Raw genomic sequence first — 15,660 nt, forward strand, 5'->3', positions numbered from 1 at the left:
ACCAGAAAAAAAAAAAGTTTGTTTGTATTAGAATTGCAATAGAACAGGGATATGGCTCCGCTATTTTCACACCTTGCCGGTTTTGTAGCAAGCGTTTTTTTGGGCATTTTTTGGGGGTTATTGGAGGCAGGCATAACATCAGAACTTCTGTATATGGGTATATATACACACACACATGTATGTATATATACACATACACATATATAGGTGTGAAAGTAGCAGAACACTATGGCTGCGCTAATTAAATAATTAACAGGCATATGGCTCCGCTCCTATCACACCTATATGTGTGTATAAATACATATAAGTGTGTGTGTGTGTATATATACCCCTATACACAAATTCAGATGTTTTGCCTGCCTCCAAAGACCCCAAAAAAATGCCCAAAAAAAAAACGCCTGCTGCAAAAACACACCTGGGCGTTTTTGTAGCTGGCGTTTTTTTGGGCATTTTGTGGGCGTCTTTGGAGGCAGGCAAAACATCTGAACTTCTGTATAGAGGTATATACACACACACACATGTATGTATATATACACCTACACATATATAGGTGTGAAAGGAGCAGAACCCTATAGCTGTGCTAATTAAATAATTAACAGGCATATGGGTACACACATAGGTGTGATAGGAGCGGAGCCATATGTCTGTTAATTTTTTAATTAGCGCAGCCATAGGGTTCTGCTCCTTTCACACCTATATACGTATGTGTAGGTGTATATATACATACATGTGTGTGTGTGTGTATATATACCCCTACACAGAAGTTCAGATGTCATGCCTGACTCCAAACATGGCAAGCCATATCCCTGTTCTATTAGTGTTCTAAGAGTAACAATCTTTTCTCTATAGCGGTCACCCTGACATGGAAGGGTTTGGTCACCCTGCCATAGCAGTCAGAGTCAGTTCACCCTACACTACACTACGGTCACCCTGGCACTTAACACTTTCCCTACAGAAACTAGATTTTTTAATCTAACTAAAGTGGAAAATAGCACCCTAACTACACTAGATATCCCTTTCCTCACACTAATAATTGCTAAATGACACTTTGAGAGCAGAAGTAACAGAACTGCTTCCACTCTCTTCCACGTCCCTGTATTACAATGCTAGGAATTTGGCGGGGCTATCTTATATACTGGGGGGCGTATTCACTAATGATTGGCCTCTGGACCCCCTAGTCACTCCAATCACATTCCTAGCATTCTCCTGCCCCCTCAATTGGCTTTTACTGATGGTTCTGGTCCAATCACAGGCTTTTAAAGCCTATTTCCTGTCCCATTGCATTTTGGTCGGTTCTGGTTGCCGAATTCCGAACTATTTCAGCAAAAAGTTCGGAATTCGGCCAAACCTCGAACAGCCAATGCTCGGGTCGACCCGATGGTCGACCCGAACCGTTCAATCATCCCTACTCCCCAACACCCAGCCCTCCTTTCTCTTCCTTTTGGAGTAGTAGTTGTACACAGAGATAGGATAAGCTAAGTCAACTCCTAACTCTGCTTCCAGAAGTCAATATTTGAAATAACAATGCACCCTATGGTTTCTGGACCCCAAGGTGCTTGAAACAAATTTGAAAGTTGTATTCAAGCACCAAAGGGTCCTTCTTGTCACTGAATTAGCAGCTTTATAAACAGCTTGCTATGGACATAGTTAGGAATTAGAGCTGAATGCAGGCAGCTATGCCCCACAGGTGACCCTGCCCAGCAGAAATCAGATAGTACAGATTCTGGCAGAATTTCTTTGGGTACCTGGAACAAAGGAGTTCTGGGCAGCTGCAGTATTTTGTTGACTGAGAACCGCCAACAGGAGACAAAACTTCACTTCCACATTCATCCTAGAAAAAAAAATAGAGTAGTTGTAGGTGTAAAGAAAACAAAATGCTACTGAAGCATTACATCCATTCAGCGTTTTTTCTCTTGATTTTTTAAAAATTTAAATCAGCCTCATAAACGTTCATGATACAGGATTATATGAAGATGTTACAATTCAATTTCTTTTATGAAGCTCAGCATGCTTAACATTTTCTTTAGCCGTAACCTAGACAAGGCAGAACTAAAAAAGAAATTGAGGGACGCATCTTGTGTATTATCTGAAGACTATAAGGATACATTAGAGGTCACTTATGCATCATATCAGTGAAAATGCACTTATCATCCTTGCATCAGGGTAACAGCTCAAAGGAGTGATGGTTTTCGGTTTATTTACTCAAAACACAGTATTCAACACAAAATCATCCAATTGACCAGTGGTTATCAAAGTAAACTATTGCTCAACTTTATCCACATTAGAGTTTTTAATGCACCAGATTGGTGTGTCCCCGTTTGCTTTTTATTTTCATATAAGGCATTGGTTCCTTTTAATGATGACCAGGTATCTGCCGATGAAGGGGGCTTAACCCGAAACATTTACTTTAAACCTTTTTGTCTGTTGTTGTCTGCCTATTACAGGGGTAATTTTATTATATATTGCATGTAACCTACATTTTGTTCCTTATGTTTTTTTTTACACTTTTTGTCTTCCTCATTTATTCTATTGATGGATGGTTTTTACAACACTGTTCATTTGCTAAGATTATAATAAATACACAGCTACATATATTGTGTGGGAGTCCTGCACTATTTTTTATTGTTCATGTTTAGGGATGTATGTGAATATATCCCTTTTTTGGACTTCAGCACCTGAATACTTGTCTGTACTTTTGGGACAATTTTTCTTTAAAATGTGCTACTATAGATGAGACAAATTTTAACTCAAATACAGTAAAACCTTGGATTAAGGGTTACTTGGTTTGAGAGAGTTTTGAAAGACAAGCAACATTTCTTAAAAAAAAATTGACTTGATAAACAAGCAATGTCTTGATATACAATAAGCATCATGCCACAACTGAGTATAAAAGAGAAGAGAGGTGCCTCTAAGTGTCGCAATATGGTTAAGATCTAGTAACCTATAGTGGCGTATGTGGACTGCTTTACCCCGGATGCCTGCATTATTAGATATGCCTCTTTTAATCATCAACCATGTGAGTTGCTAAATGTTGTACCTTCATTAAATGTAACTATTTTGCTACACTTAGAGGCGCCTCTCTTCTCTTTTATACACTGTAGTTCCTGATGGGTTTTGATTCTAATCCCCTTGTGGAGGCTGCCATTTGTGGATGGACATTTTATGGTTACAAAACCTCATATAATCACATTGCAATAATATTTTATATGGACTATAAACTAAAGGACTTATGAATAAATGGTTGTGAAACGAATCATCTGAGTTTCCATTATTTCTTATGAGAACATTTGCTTTGATATGAGTGCTTTGGATTACAAGCATGTTTCCGGAATGAATTATGCTCGCAATCCAAGGTTTTACTGTACACAGTGATGACGTGGTCAGGGTCAGGTTTCATTCTGTCACAATGCTACCTGCTAGAGCATTTGAGGGACTAATTTATGACTCAACCTGTAATATTGTAGCAGTGGCTGTTCCCTTTTCATCTGCATCCTCTTTGTTTGATTTAGTCACTTCCCCTAGAAACTAGTACTATGTATAATGTCAGTACAGTCAAACCACAATAAGGATATACCACATACATGTCTGTTCTACAGGCACAGTGAAGGGTGTGTGTGTTTTTGAACCAATTCTGTGGCAGCTGTTGAGTATAGTGGTGGGTGGGGCCTGCAAAGTCTCTGAGAATTTGTTTAGCTATTTATGACAGGGTAAATAAGCTTAGGTACTCTCAGGCTCCTTCTAAATGAAGAAATCTATTATCTTTTTATGCTTGATTTTTTTGCACTGTATAAATTATTTACAGCTTTATCTACCCATCTCTGTGTTATGCTATGGGGTAGTGCACTTTCAAATGGTAAAATAAGTTCCACTGACAAGGGCATAGTTTTTCATACTGTAATCAGCACTTACACAAATACCTGATTATTCAATAATAATAAATCAAAAAATCATCTCGTAACTGATGCAAATACAGTAAACTGATATTTTATCGGTTGCTATGGGCTAACCAACTTTTGTGCATCATTATTGCTCTTTAGTCTTTACAAGTGTAGCCACCTGGGATAATTTGTAGCTTCTCACTTGACTTCTCTCCTGTGTTCTAGAATTTCTGCAGTACCCCACTGCTGCCATTAGGTGTGACTGCCATTTAGGGCTATAGTTCTGGAATGAGTCTTTATGTCCCTTCTGACAACCACTAGTAGGTTGCTGCAGTGGTGCTTGCTGGGAAAGGCTATAAAAGTTTGGAGAGTGGCCTGGTGAGTCTCTCTTTCCCCCAGGCTTTTGCCCGGGGGAGGATGTGTACAAGTGTTTGTGATGTGTAGTCCTATGAGTCCTATGGGGCCTAGCACAGGATTTTTTAGGCTGCCCTGCCTGGTCAAGAAGGGGAAGCCTTCCAAGGTTGAAAAGCCTGATGATGTCATCTGGAGGGGCATTGGTGTCTGCCCTCAGAGTATCCTAGCACTCCGTTCGACTTTTTGAGTATGGAAGCTCCCATTGATATTGGAGATCTAACCCCAACCCTCTCTCCCTGAGTTGAACTCTAGCCTTATATTCAGTCTTGTACAGTTGTACAGGCCTCTATGCTATAATGAAAGTGTTTTTTCTGATTTCACTGCATGCTGTGAGCTTCTCACAGAAGCTGCAGCAAGTCGAATAGAGCACACCTCATTTCCTGGCTGGACATTTAGTATTATCTAGCCTGCTCCTCCATAGCCTCACTCTATTGGCCCCCTCGATCCCCCTTTCATGCACCCATCAATAGAATAAATCAGGAAGACACAAATTCTGCATGCAAATGCATTGTCAAGCATTTTATACTATGTGTATTGAAGACTGATGTCAAGCCTAGAGCTGCTTGTAGACATTGGATGCTGGCTAATGCTGCATGCACAATCTGGCTGCCAAAAAATCTTTATTGTAAAATATCAGGCACAATAACGTGCACATTTATATTGGATGATCTAGCATGTGTGTGCCTATTGGGGGGGAGGAGGAGTAATTTTTCTGCAGACATCCTTGGTGTCACTCACTTTCAGGGAACACAATAGCGATTGAACTAGAAAATTCAGCCTGGACAAAAACTCTTCCATGGAGGAGGCCTGACCATGGGATGGCTAGCACTAATGTCAGGGAGGAAATAGACTGCATTGGGTGAATATTCTTCTATATCTGTAGGTATTGTACATCACTACAGTTCAAAATATAGGCCAGTCATTGTCCTTGTAACACTACCCAAACCCAAGCCATAAAACAAATTTCACATTAAGGTGAACATTCTGTCCACATTTAAGGTAAATACATTGTGTTTATATTTCTTCAGATGGGACATAATTTGTATGTTCTATAAAGAAAAAAAGGGGACAATTGTGGATTTTTCAAGTATATATCTATCTATGCAATCTAGAGAGAAGATCTCAATTTCATAGATGTGCTTACTAATGCTAACAGTGATTTAACTCCCACAACTATAACATAATTATTGCAATTGTAAATCAGATAGAGAATAATTACCCTAGACTTTTATGAATCTTTACAGTTTTTTAACTTATGTTGATATAATGAATACATTGTTTATATTCTTTCAGCTAGGACATATTTTGTATGTTCTAAAGAGAAAAAAAGGGACAATCATGTATTTTCAAGTATACTTAAAAATCTATGCAATCTAGAGAGAAGACTTCAATTTCACAGACATGCTTACCAATGCTATCAGTCATTTACCTCCCACAACTATAACATCATTTTTTCTATTGTAAATCAGATGAAGAATAGTCACCCTGCATTTTTATGAATCTTTCCATTTTTACTGGCTAAATAGATCAAATTTGTAAGATTTAGCATTCTGCCGTGTTGTTATATTTGTTTGGCTTTATAACTTTCTGTTCTCTTAATGCAAATTCAATTTCAAGTAATAAACCATTTCAACCATTAAACAATATACTTTGTTATGTTTTCCCCTTTCTTTTCTCCCAAGGTTGTATTGATAATGCACAATTAAAGTGATGAGGTTTACCTCATGGTGGGGGAATGCATTAAAATTGTTTTTCTCTAATTTTTATAGCTCTTTTATATTATTTTAATTGAGCAGTCTTTAGCAGTAATGGACAGTACATTTGATGATGGCCACAATGGCTAAGCATTTACACAGATAGCAAAGATAACTTGCCATAAATTTGTAGCAGTGTTGAATTTTAAGTATGTTAACTTGCTGTATATTTTTACTGGCAAGTTGTATACCTACAGAGCACTTGAAGCACAAGTTCTATTTGACACTTTTCCAATTTGTAGTAAATTTAAGTGGCAAGTCTCTAGCAAGAGCAAAGTTTCAGTGGTGAATCTACAGAATGAGCCCTGCAAGTCTACAGCATGAAAATGTAGCCACAGTGCTCTTCGCTTGTGGGATTCCGTCAAATTTTTGGCAGGTCTGATTTCCCCAAATTTGCCTTTACTTCACCCTATCCATTGTCCATTATCCCCCCCAGTTGTGAAAATCCTACCCAATTCTCCTGGTGGACTGATAATGGATTCGTTGACCTTCACTCCTTGTCCACCCCCATGAAAATTATAACCTTTGAAGCATTTAGATCTTCCCATGATATCCCTCTGCGAGAACATTACAGTTACCTACAACTTAGACACTTCCTGCAACAACTCATAAAATATCAACCCACTCCATACACGTTAACCCCTTTTGAAAGCCTTACTCATGAATAAAAACAGAGAAGCTTCAAATGGCAAACAGCCTATGAGATTTATCACAACATACAACTCTCAGCATAAAACACTACACAAGTATCTTTCAAATTTTTGGCACCTACTTCAGGGTGACAAAAATATTGCCCAACTCATCCCCTCTGAGCCATTGATTAAGTTTAGAAGACCTCCCTCCTTGAGGGACAAATTGGTATCCATTGTTTTCATATCTCATGACTCCTCGACTGAGATGCGTCTCCAAAGGGGAACACATCCCTGCCAATGGTGTCCATTATTGAGAGATTCAAAACACCACACCCTACCTAATGGACAAAAACACAGACCCAAACATCATGCCAACTGTTTAACAGTTGGTGTAATTTACCTATTGAATTGCTCCTGTGGAGCATTTTATATAGGCAAAACTAAGCGGGAGTTCTGGAGGAGAATAAAAAAACACATTTCATCTGTGGAAATTGGGGATATATATATATACCACAATAGGCAGACATTTCGCCCAGACACATGTAAAAGTAGACATTTATTGTAAAAAGGTAGAAAACTCACATATATGTAAACGAACAGCGCTTGTAATCGGCGGGATCCGAAGAAATGCCTTCCCGACATGTTTCTTCATAGATGACGTCCTCAGGAAGACGTCATCTATGACAAAACGTGTCGGGAAGGCATGCTGACGTCACCACGTGATACCGTCGGGCGGCTGTGTTCTTCGGATCCCGCCGATTACAAGCGCTGTTCGTTTACATATATGTGAGTTTTCTACCTTTTTACAATAAATGTCTACTTTTACATACTTCACTATGGTGGCTATTATCTTTTCATGCTAACTGCTGGATTGTGGATTGCCCGGGTTCTCTATACCACGGTGTATACCATCTTGCTGACCTGGAGTGGAGTTGCCAAGGGTCCTGGTTGAGCTGACTGGATGTATATCTCTCATGATTCATATTTATGCTTGATTACAGCTTCCATTCGGTAAGCGCATTAGCGTGATTTTTGCACTTTACCACGGTGGAAGAAAATGTATTTAGCGGTGGAGGATTCTGTTTCTTTGCACCATTATACACATCACCTGGACTCTTTATTTCTCAATGGACTCTTTATTCAATTTTTATTTGAGAGTTATTATTTATACTGGTTAAGGGGGTGACCTTTTTATTTGTTTGATTGCACTATTAATTTGATCAGATAGGGGAACATCTGACCAATATTTGTAAAGGCTTTCAAGGACACAGTTTATCTAAACATTACGCACTATGTCACCAAAAAAACCCTCGAGATCTGACCATTACAGTTATTGAAAAATATAAACCTCATTGGCGTGGAAGTAACTTAAAAAGGTCTATCTCTAGAAGAGAAGTCTATTGGATTTATGAAATGAAATGTTTTAGACCTTTAGGCCATAACATTGAGTGGGATATAAACTCATACATCAACAATAGCTAAAGTGGATACACAACTTTCCTCTCTTCCTCCATTCATATGTATCTACTCTCGACATACTGATTAAATTAGTTTTAAATCGATATGTTGAAAACTGTATAAGAACCAATATTCTAATTAGAAGAACTGTGCATCTCCCAACCCACAGGCACTCCTTGACGTGCTTAAAGTGGGGAGGTAGGCTGACTAACCATTTGATGCATAGTCTATGGAATATATAATACAAAATTTATTTATAATAATTTGGGAGTTTTTATACAAAAAGTATAATATTTATATTTTTATTTAAAGTTATAATATTTTTAATATTTTAGATGTACTTTTTAGAATCATTTTATTTGATAAATGTGTGGTTATATATTTATATATTTTTATGTATTTAACATTTTAGGACCAAGGCAGGGGACTAAAAATTTGTAATAATTTTTAATAATGTTTACCCCTTGTTTAAAATCCATTTTAAATGTTTGCACTTTAGTGGGATAACCACATAGGGTTAAATTGTATGCGGTCCAGCACCTCCGACGTCAGAGTTCACATAAGGTTTGATTGATTGGTCAATTTATCTGCAAATTCTTATGAACATGATAAATTCAGGTATAGATGTGAGTCTGCCAGAATTATAAAGGATTTAGATGCCTTTTTTATCTTTAGAATTGGTGTAATAACCTCGGCGACCTTTACCACATCACATCCTGTTTGAATTAGTAATGACACCGGAAGTGCAAAGACCGACAGGGCAGGAGTAACGGCGCGGGCTTCCCTCCTATCTCCTTGGAAGCCTATTGGGGAGAAACGCCGCGTCAGAAGAAGGAGGAGCCGCGCCGCCACTCACTACACCGCTGGTATTGTACTGCAGACAATCCGCGGATACCGATCGTTACAGGCACCTTTTTTCAAGATTGATGTAAGTGTATTTTACCTTATACAAATAAATTTACTTGGGGATAATGCACTATTTGTGGCCTTCCTTGCTCTTTTCTCATATGTGGAATTGCTATGGATGCTAAACAGAGTGCAAGTGTCAGGAGAAACCCTTCCATCACTGCAAGTACAGGGAGAAAGGAATGATTTTAAACGCTCTTCATTCCTTTACATCTGGTAAGAGGCCACCTGTTTACTTGGTGAAGGTACAACTGATTCACCCTGAGTTTTTGAGGTGTCATCAGAGATGGAGGGAGGGTGAGAGGGATGGTGAGAGGAAGAGAGGGAGGGAGGGTGAGAGGAAGGGAGGGTGAGAGGAGAGTGGCGTCTAGTAACCAGTGACATCATGGCTGCATCTCCCTCCCTACCCAGTGTTGAAAGCTACTAGTGGCCAGGAGAAGTCAGGTGGGAGGTGGAGGATAAGCCAGTGCTACAGCAGCACAGTCTGCCCCTGTCCCCTGCATTCCAGACTGCTCCCTGTGTCAGTTTCATTCCGACACTGTATTGTCCCGGAATGAAGGTGCCCGGGACAGTCCAGGGCAATCCGGGACACGTGGTTACCCTAGTGGTCACCCTACTACCAAGATGGCTCCCTCCGCACATAGACACAGTGCAGAACAAGGCATTGTAAGTCAGAAACGGGGGAAAGATCAGCTGCAAGGAAACCATGGGCACCCAAAGTTTAGGCCCTCTTTAATTAGCCTTTATGTTCTGGACTATAAGTACACAGATAGTTTATGCTGTTGAGAACTCCCGGGAAAAGGTGGGAATAAGAACATTTTTGTTGGTTTAGAATCATGCAGATGCCTTGTGGATGAAGTAAGCTGACAAGCATGAATAAGAATAGTCTAAGACCATCAGAGACCACCAGCTCATCCTAGAGGCACCAGGAGAAGAGGAAGGAGAATATCCGAGCAAGGGAATATACACAGGCCCAAGATTTTTGACCTTCTGGTAAGAGGCTCACCCACCTCCTTCTTAGGAGGTGTGGGAAGATATCTACATATCCCCTCCCCCACACAAGGTTTCCACTTTGGATGTGGCTGTCTTCATGTCTTTTTACATTATATTGCTGTTAAGAAGCAAACCTGCACAGGTGGTGGGACATCAGACAAGTAGAGTGGTCTTCTGGCTGTCACCTGAAGCACTTTTTGTTGATCTACTCACCTGTATCATTTGGAATTGCACGGACAATAGTCACTTTATGCCTTTTGGACTGTATATGATTTCACGTGGAATCTTTTCACCATTGTTATATTCATCTGTTCACTACATGTTTATCATTAACCTTTGGTTTTTGACTTTAACACACATATGTGAATGTGCAAGGGGGTTGAGACGGCCTACCTAAAAGTGATTGAGTGCTAATTAAAGTGCAGTCATGTGCAAAAACCTCATATATTGAGGGGGGGGGGTGATACCCACAAATTATAAATTATAAATCCCAAAGGTCAAAGTAAGAAACACACTTTTGTGTCAATCCAAAACAACCGATTGGATCTGCTAGTGTGTGGTGAAATTTTATCCAAAAAGTGCCGAAGGTGCAACAAAAAGACACAACCTATACGAATAGTGAATTTATTGTAAAATAATACAGTGCGAACTGGTCAAAATAATAATAAATGGTACATATGTATTGATGATTATAAAAGAAATTCCTGGTGGTGAAGTGGTGAGTGTGGGGAAATAATTCCAAACGTGATATATCCCACAAAGGTTAGGTGCTGCATTCACCTGAAAGACCACTAGGTGTAGCATATACAACCTGTTGAATGAAATGTTCCGGCTGAAGTAAATTCCGGGGTTCCTCTCCACAATCCAGCAAGGCACAGGCTGGCGATCTCACAGAAAGGAGAGAGAGGGGAGCCCCATGAAGCAGTATATAGTAGAAATGCCAGTACAAAAAATAGTATAGACTCACGGTGAAGCTGCCTCGGATCAGTGTTGAGCCACGCCGGGAAGCTTCCGCGTTCCACGGCTGCAAAGTCCGAAACCGGAAGTGACGCTATGACGCAATGGACCCGCCCTACGCGTTTCGTCAGAGGACGTCTGCTGGAGCGTCACTTCCGGTTTCGGACTTTGCAGCCGTGGAACGCGGAAGCTTCCCGGCGTGGCTCAACACTGAGCCTGTAACCCTAGAGTCAACTGAATAGCTTTGCAATTATTTGCCATCAATCTTAGCTCTAATGCACACATAAACTGGGCTCAACTCCTCAACACAGAGACTTCAGTGAAGAACAAGGCATGGCTAAAGCCGGGTGCACATGTGCTGAAATTTGGCAGGTTCAACAGGAACCCGGGCAAATGTCAGTCAATGTGTATACCTGTCTGCTCAACAGAAGCTGGTTTCTGTTGAACAGTCCTGCTGGAAAACCAGCATTCAATCAGCGCATGCAACCAGTGGCTACAGCTCTGATCTGTGTATTTGAAGCAAGGTATTCACTGTATGTGTATACCTTTCTTAATCACTTAAGAACCGGAAGGTTTTACCCCCTTAATGACCAGGGTATTGTTTGCAATACAACACTGCGTTAAATTGCGCAGTCGTGCGACGCTGTACCAGGTTTTTATTTTTTGTGCTATAAACAAAAGAGAGAGCGACAATTCTGAAAAAAAAAAAAGCAATATTTTTTACTTTCTGCTATAAAACATTCCAAATAAAAAAAATCTAATTTTTTCATGAATTTAGGTCAAAATGTATTCTGCTACATGTTTTTGGTAAATAAAATCCCAATAAGTGTATATTGATTGGTTTGCGCAAAAGTTATCGCGTCTACAAACTAGGGGAAAGATTTATGTCATTTTTATTTAATTATTTATTTTTTTACTAGTAATGGCGGTGATCAGCGATTTTCAGGGGGACTGCAACATTGCGGCGGACAGATCGGACACTTAACTGACACTTTTGGGGGGACCAGTGACAATACTACAGTAATCAGTGCTAAAAATATGCACTGTTACTGTACTAATGACACTGACAGGGAAGGGGTTAACACCAGGGGCGATCAAAGGATTTAATGTGTGCCTAGGGAATGCTTTCTAACGGTGTGTGGGTTGTAATCACTGGATGAACACAGAGACATGTGTTTCTAAATAGGAGGAACACAGGATCCAAGTGTTCATCACTGATAGAACAGCGGCCTGCCATGTTTACATAGGCAGACCGCCGTTCTGTACCCACGGGGAGCGATCGTGGGTGCCCGGTGGACAACGCGTCTGCCGGACCCGCTGATTGGCTCCCTATCTAGTAAATCCAGCCCCCACTATCTGCTACACGAAGCGGCATACAGGTACGTTGTTTCGCATAACAGAGCCAACCTGCTGCAGTATAACTATGGCAGCTGGTCAGCAAGTGGTTAAAACGGAAGTAAACCCATCAATTTAACAGTCTCAAAAAATAGTTACATTCCTGGCACGTGCCGGTAATGTAGCTGTCACATTGTATGTGCTCCCAACCAAACTGTCAATCCATTCAACAGCTAGTGTAATAACTGATCACATGTGCAGCATCATGGGAGTTGAAGATTAAAGGAGTTGTAAAGTCAGAAAGGTTTTTTTATCTTAATGCATTCTATGCAATAAGATAAAAAGCTTTCTGTGTAGAGCAGCCGCCCCCCCCCCCCCCAGCACCCCTAATACCTACCTGAGCCCCCTCTCTGTACAGCGATGTCCACGAGTCCTTCTGCCATCCTGGGTCTTTCCCTCCTCATTGGCTGAGATACAGCCGCAATGCCATTGGCTCCTGCAGCTGTCATTCAAAGTCAGTGAGCCAATCAGGAGAGAGAGGGGCCGAAAGGCATCTCCATGTCTGAATAGACACACCGAGCTGCAGCTCGGCTATGGGGGCACTCAATAGGAGGGAGGAGCCAGGAGCAGGAACTAGGGACCCAAGAAGAGGAGGTAACCAACTGAACAGAGGAGGTAAGTATAACATGTTTGTTATTTTTTTTTTTTGTTATTTTTTTTTTTTAAATGAGACTTTACAATCACTTTAAGCGGAGGCCAAAAAGGCAGATTCCTTGGCTGAAAACGATAGGAGGGGTTTAGTTCCATTTTAAGTCAGTAATGAGGAAAAGATGAGCTGTAGGGAAACAGGCAATACTGGTAACTAGGGATGATCGAACTTTTCAAAAGTTCGGTTCGGCCAGAACATCCGAACTTCCCGAAAGTTGGGCCCGGATTTCAGAACCCCATTGAAATCAATGGGACCCGAACTTTGGTAATCAAAAAACACCATTTTAAAGCCCTAAAACCCAACAAATGCCCCTAAAAAGTGCCTAGGGTTCTGGGTCATGCCCCAGGGACTATTAATCACACAAAAAAAAAGTTCTTAAAAATTTTAATTTTTAAAAGAGAGCCAATCATTGAAAAAAAAAAAAAAATTAGATTTTTTTGATTTTGACTTTGGGTTTAGTGTCTGGGGGGTCTAAAAGGTGTACCTGTGAAGTTTCAGCTCTGTAGCATGTCCAGAACCATAAAAAAAAAGATTGTTTGTATTTTGTCACTTATAGAACAGGGATATGGCTCCGCTCTTTTCACACCTTTCCGGTTTAGTATCAAGCATTTTTTTGGGCATTTTTTGGGGGTTATTGGAGGCAGGCAAAACATCAGAACTTCTGTGTAGGGGTATATATACACACATACTTATATGTATATATACCCATACACATATATAGGTGTGAAAGTAGCAGAACACTATACTTTTGCTAATGTAATAATTTGCACTAATATAGCTCCCCTCCTAACACACCTATATATGTGTAAGTGTAAAATACATATAAGTGTGTGTGTATATATATATACCCCTATACAGAAGTACAGATGTTTTGCCTGCCTCCAAAGAACCCCAAAAAAGTGCCCAAAAAAACGCCTGCAAGAACAAACCTGGGCATTTTTATTTTTGGCGCTGGCATTTTTTTGGGTTCTTTGGAGGCAGGCAAAACATCTGAACTTCTGTATAGGGGTATATATATATATACACACACACTTATATGTATTTTACACTTACACATATATAGGTGTGTTAGGAGCGGAGCCATATTAGTGTTAATTATTTAATTAGCGAAAGTATAGTGTTCTGCTCCTTTCACACCTATATATGTGCAGGTGTATATATACATACATGTGTGTGTATATATACCCCTATACACATGTTCAGATGTCATGCCTGACTCCAAACATGTCCTCAAAAAAGTACTATCAACGCCTGCAGCAAAAAGAATGCTGACAGGGGCGAAGCCATATTAGTGCACTGAATGTGACACAAGAGAAACAATCTTTTCTCTATAGCGGTCACCCTGCTATGGAAGGGTTTTGTCACCCTGCCATAGCAGTCACAGTCAGTTAACCCTACACTACACTACGGTCCCCTTACACTTAACACTTTCCCTACAGAAACTGAATAATTAAAGCTAACTATAGTGGAAAATAGCACCCTAACTACACTAGATATCCCTTTCCTCACACTAAAAATTGCTAAATGACACTTTGTAGCAAAAGTCACAGAACTGCTTCCACTCTCTTCCATGTCCCTGTATAACAATGCTAGGAATTTGGCAGGGGCTATCTTATATACTGGGGGGAGTATTCACTAATGATTGGCCTATGGACCCCCTAGTCACTCCAATTACATTCCTAGCATTCTCCTGCCCCCTCAATTGGCTTTTACTGATGGTTCTGGTCCAATCACAGGCTTTTAAAGCCCATTTCCTGAACCATTGCATTTTGGTCGGTATTGGTTGCCAAATTCCGAACTTTTTCAGCAAAAAGTTCGGATTTCGGCCGAAACCTCGAACAGCCATTGGCTGCTGCGGCTGTCAAGCAAAGTCAGTTAGCCAATCAGGAGAGAGAGGGGGCAGGGTCAAACCACAGCTCCATGTCTGAATGGACATACAGAGCTGCAGCTCAGCTCGGATGCCCCAATAGCAAGCTGCTTGCTGTGGGGGCACTTATCAGGAGAGAGGGGACAGGAGCAGTAATGAGCGATCTGAGAAGAGGAGGACCCGGGCCGCCCTGTGCAAAATCAAATGCACAGAAGAGGTAAGTATAACATGTTTGTTATTTTAAAAAAAAAACAAGACTTTACAAACAATTTAATAGGGATTGATTACAGAGTTTGCCAAGTATACTCTTATGTAAATGTATAGCCATACTGATAAATGGAGGCCAGGCATTGAGTCTTTTCATGCTCCCAATATTAAAGAAGAATTCCAGGTAAGGATACTTTTACATAGATTCATTGGTCCAGCTTAGACCAATGTAATTATACAGTGCCTTGCGAAAGTATTCGGCCCCCTTCAACTTTTCGGCCTTTTGCCACATTTCAGGCTTCAAACATAAAGATATAAAACTGTAATTTTTTGTGAAGAAACAACAACAAGTGGGACAAAATCATGAAGTGGAACGAAATTTATCGGATATTTCAATCTTTGTTAACAAATAAAAAACTGAAAAATTGGGCGTGCAAAATTATTCAGCCCCTTTACTTTCAGTGCAGCATTCTCTCTCCAGAAGTTCAGTGAGGATCTCTGAATGATCCAATGTTGACTTAAATGACTAATGATGATAAATAGAATCCAC

The 15,660-nt window shown here is 40.2% G+C and overlaps 1 protein-coding gene across 1 annotated transcript in view; it reads right to left on the reverse strand.

The window, feature by feature from the left end:
* OTOA (otoancorin) overlaps positions 1-15,660 on the reverse strand; it is a 189,430-nt gene that overhangs the window by 170,484 nt on the left and 3,286 nt on the right. The window contains exon 2 of the mRNA XM_082261710.1: positions 1,746-1,831. Within this exon, the coding sequence (XP_082117836.1) occupies positions 1,746-1,830 (85 nt within the window). The 5' untranslated portion in view covers position 1,831. The remainder of the gene's footprint in view (positions 1-1,745; positions 1,832-15,660) is intronic.

This window comes from Pelophylax lessonae (assembly GCF_965119305.1).
Source record: "Pelophylax lessonae genome assembly, chromosome: 6".
Lineage (NCBI taxonomy): Eukaryota > Metazoa > Chordata > Amphibia > Anura > Ranidae > Pelophylax > Pelophylax lessonae.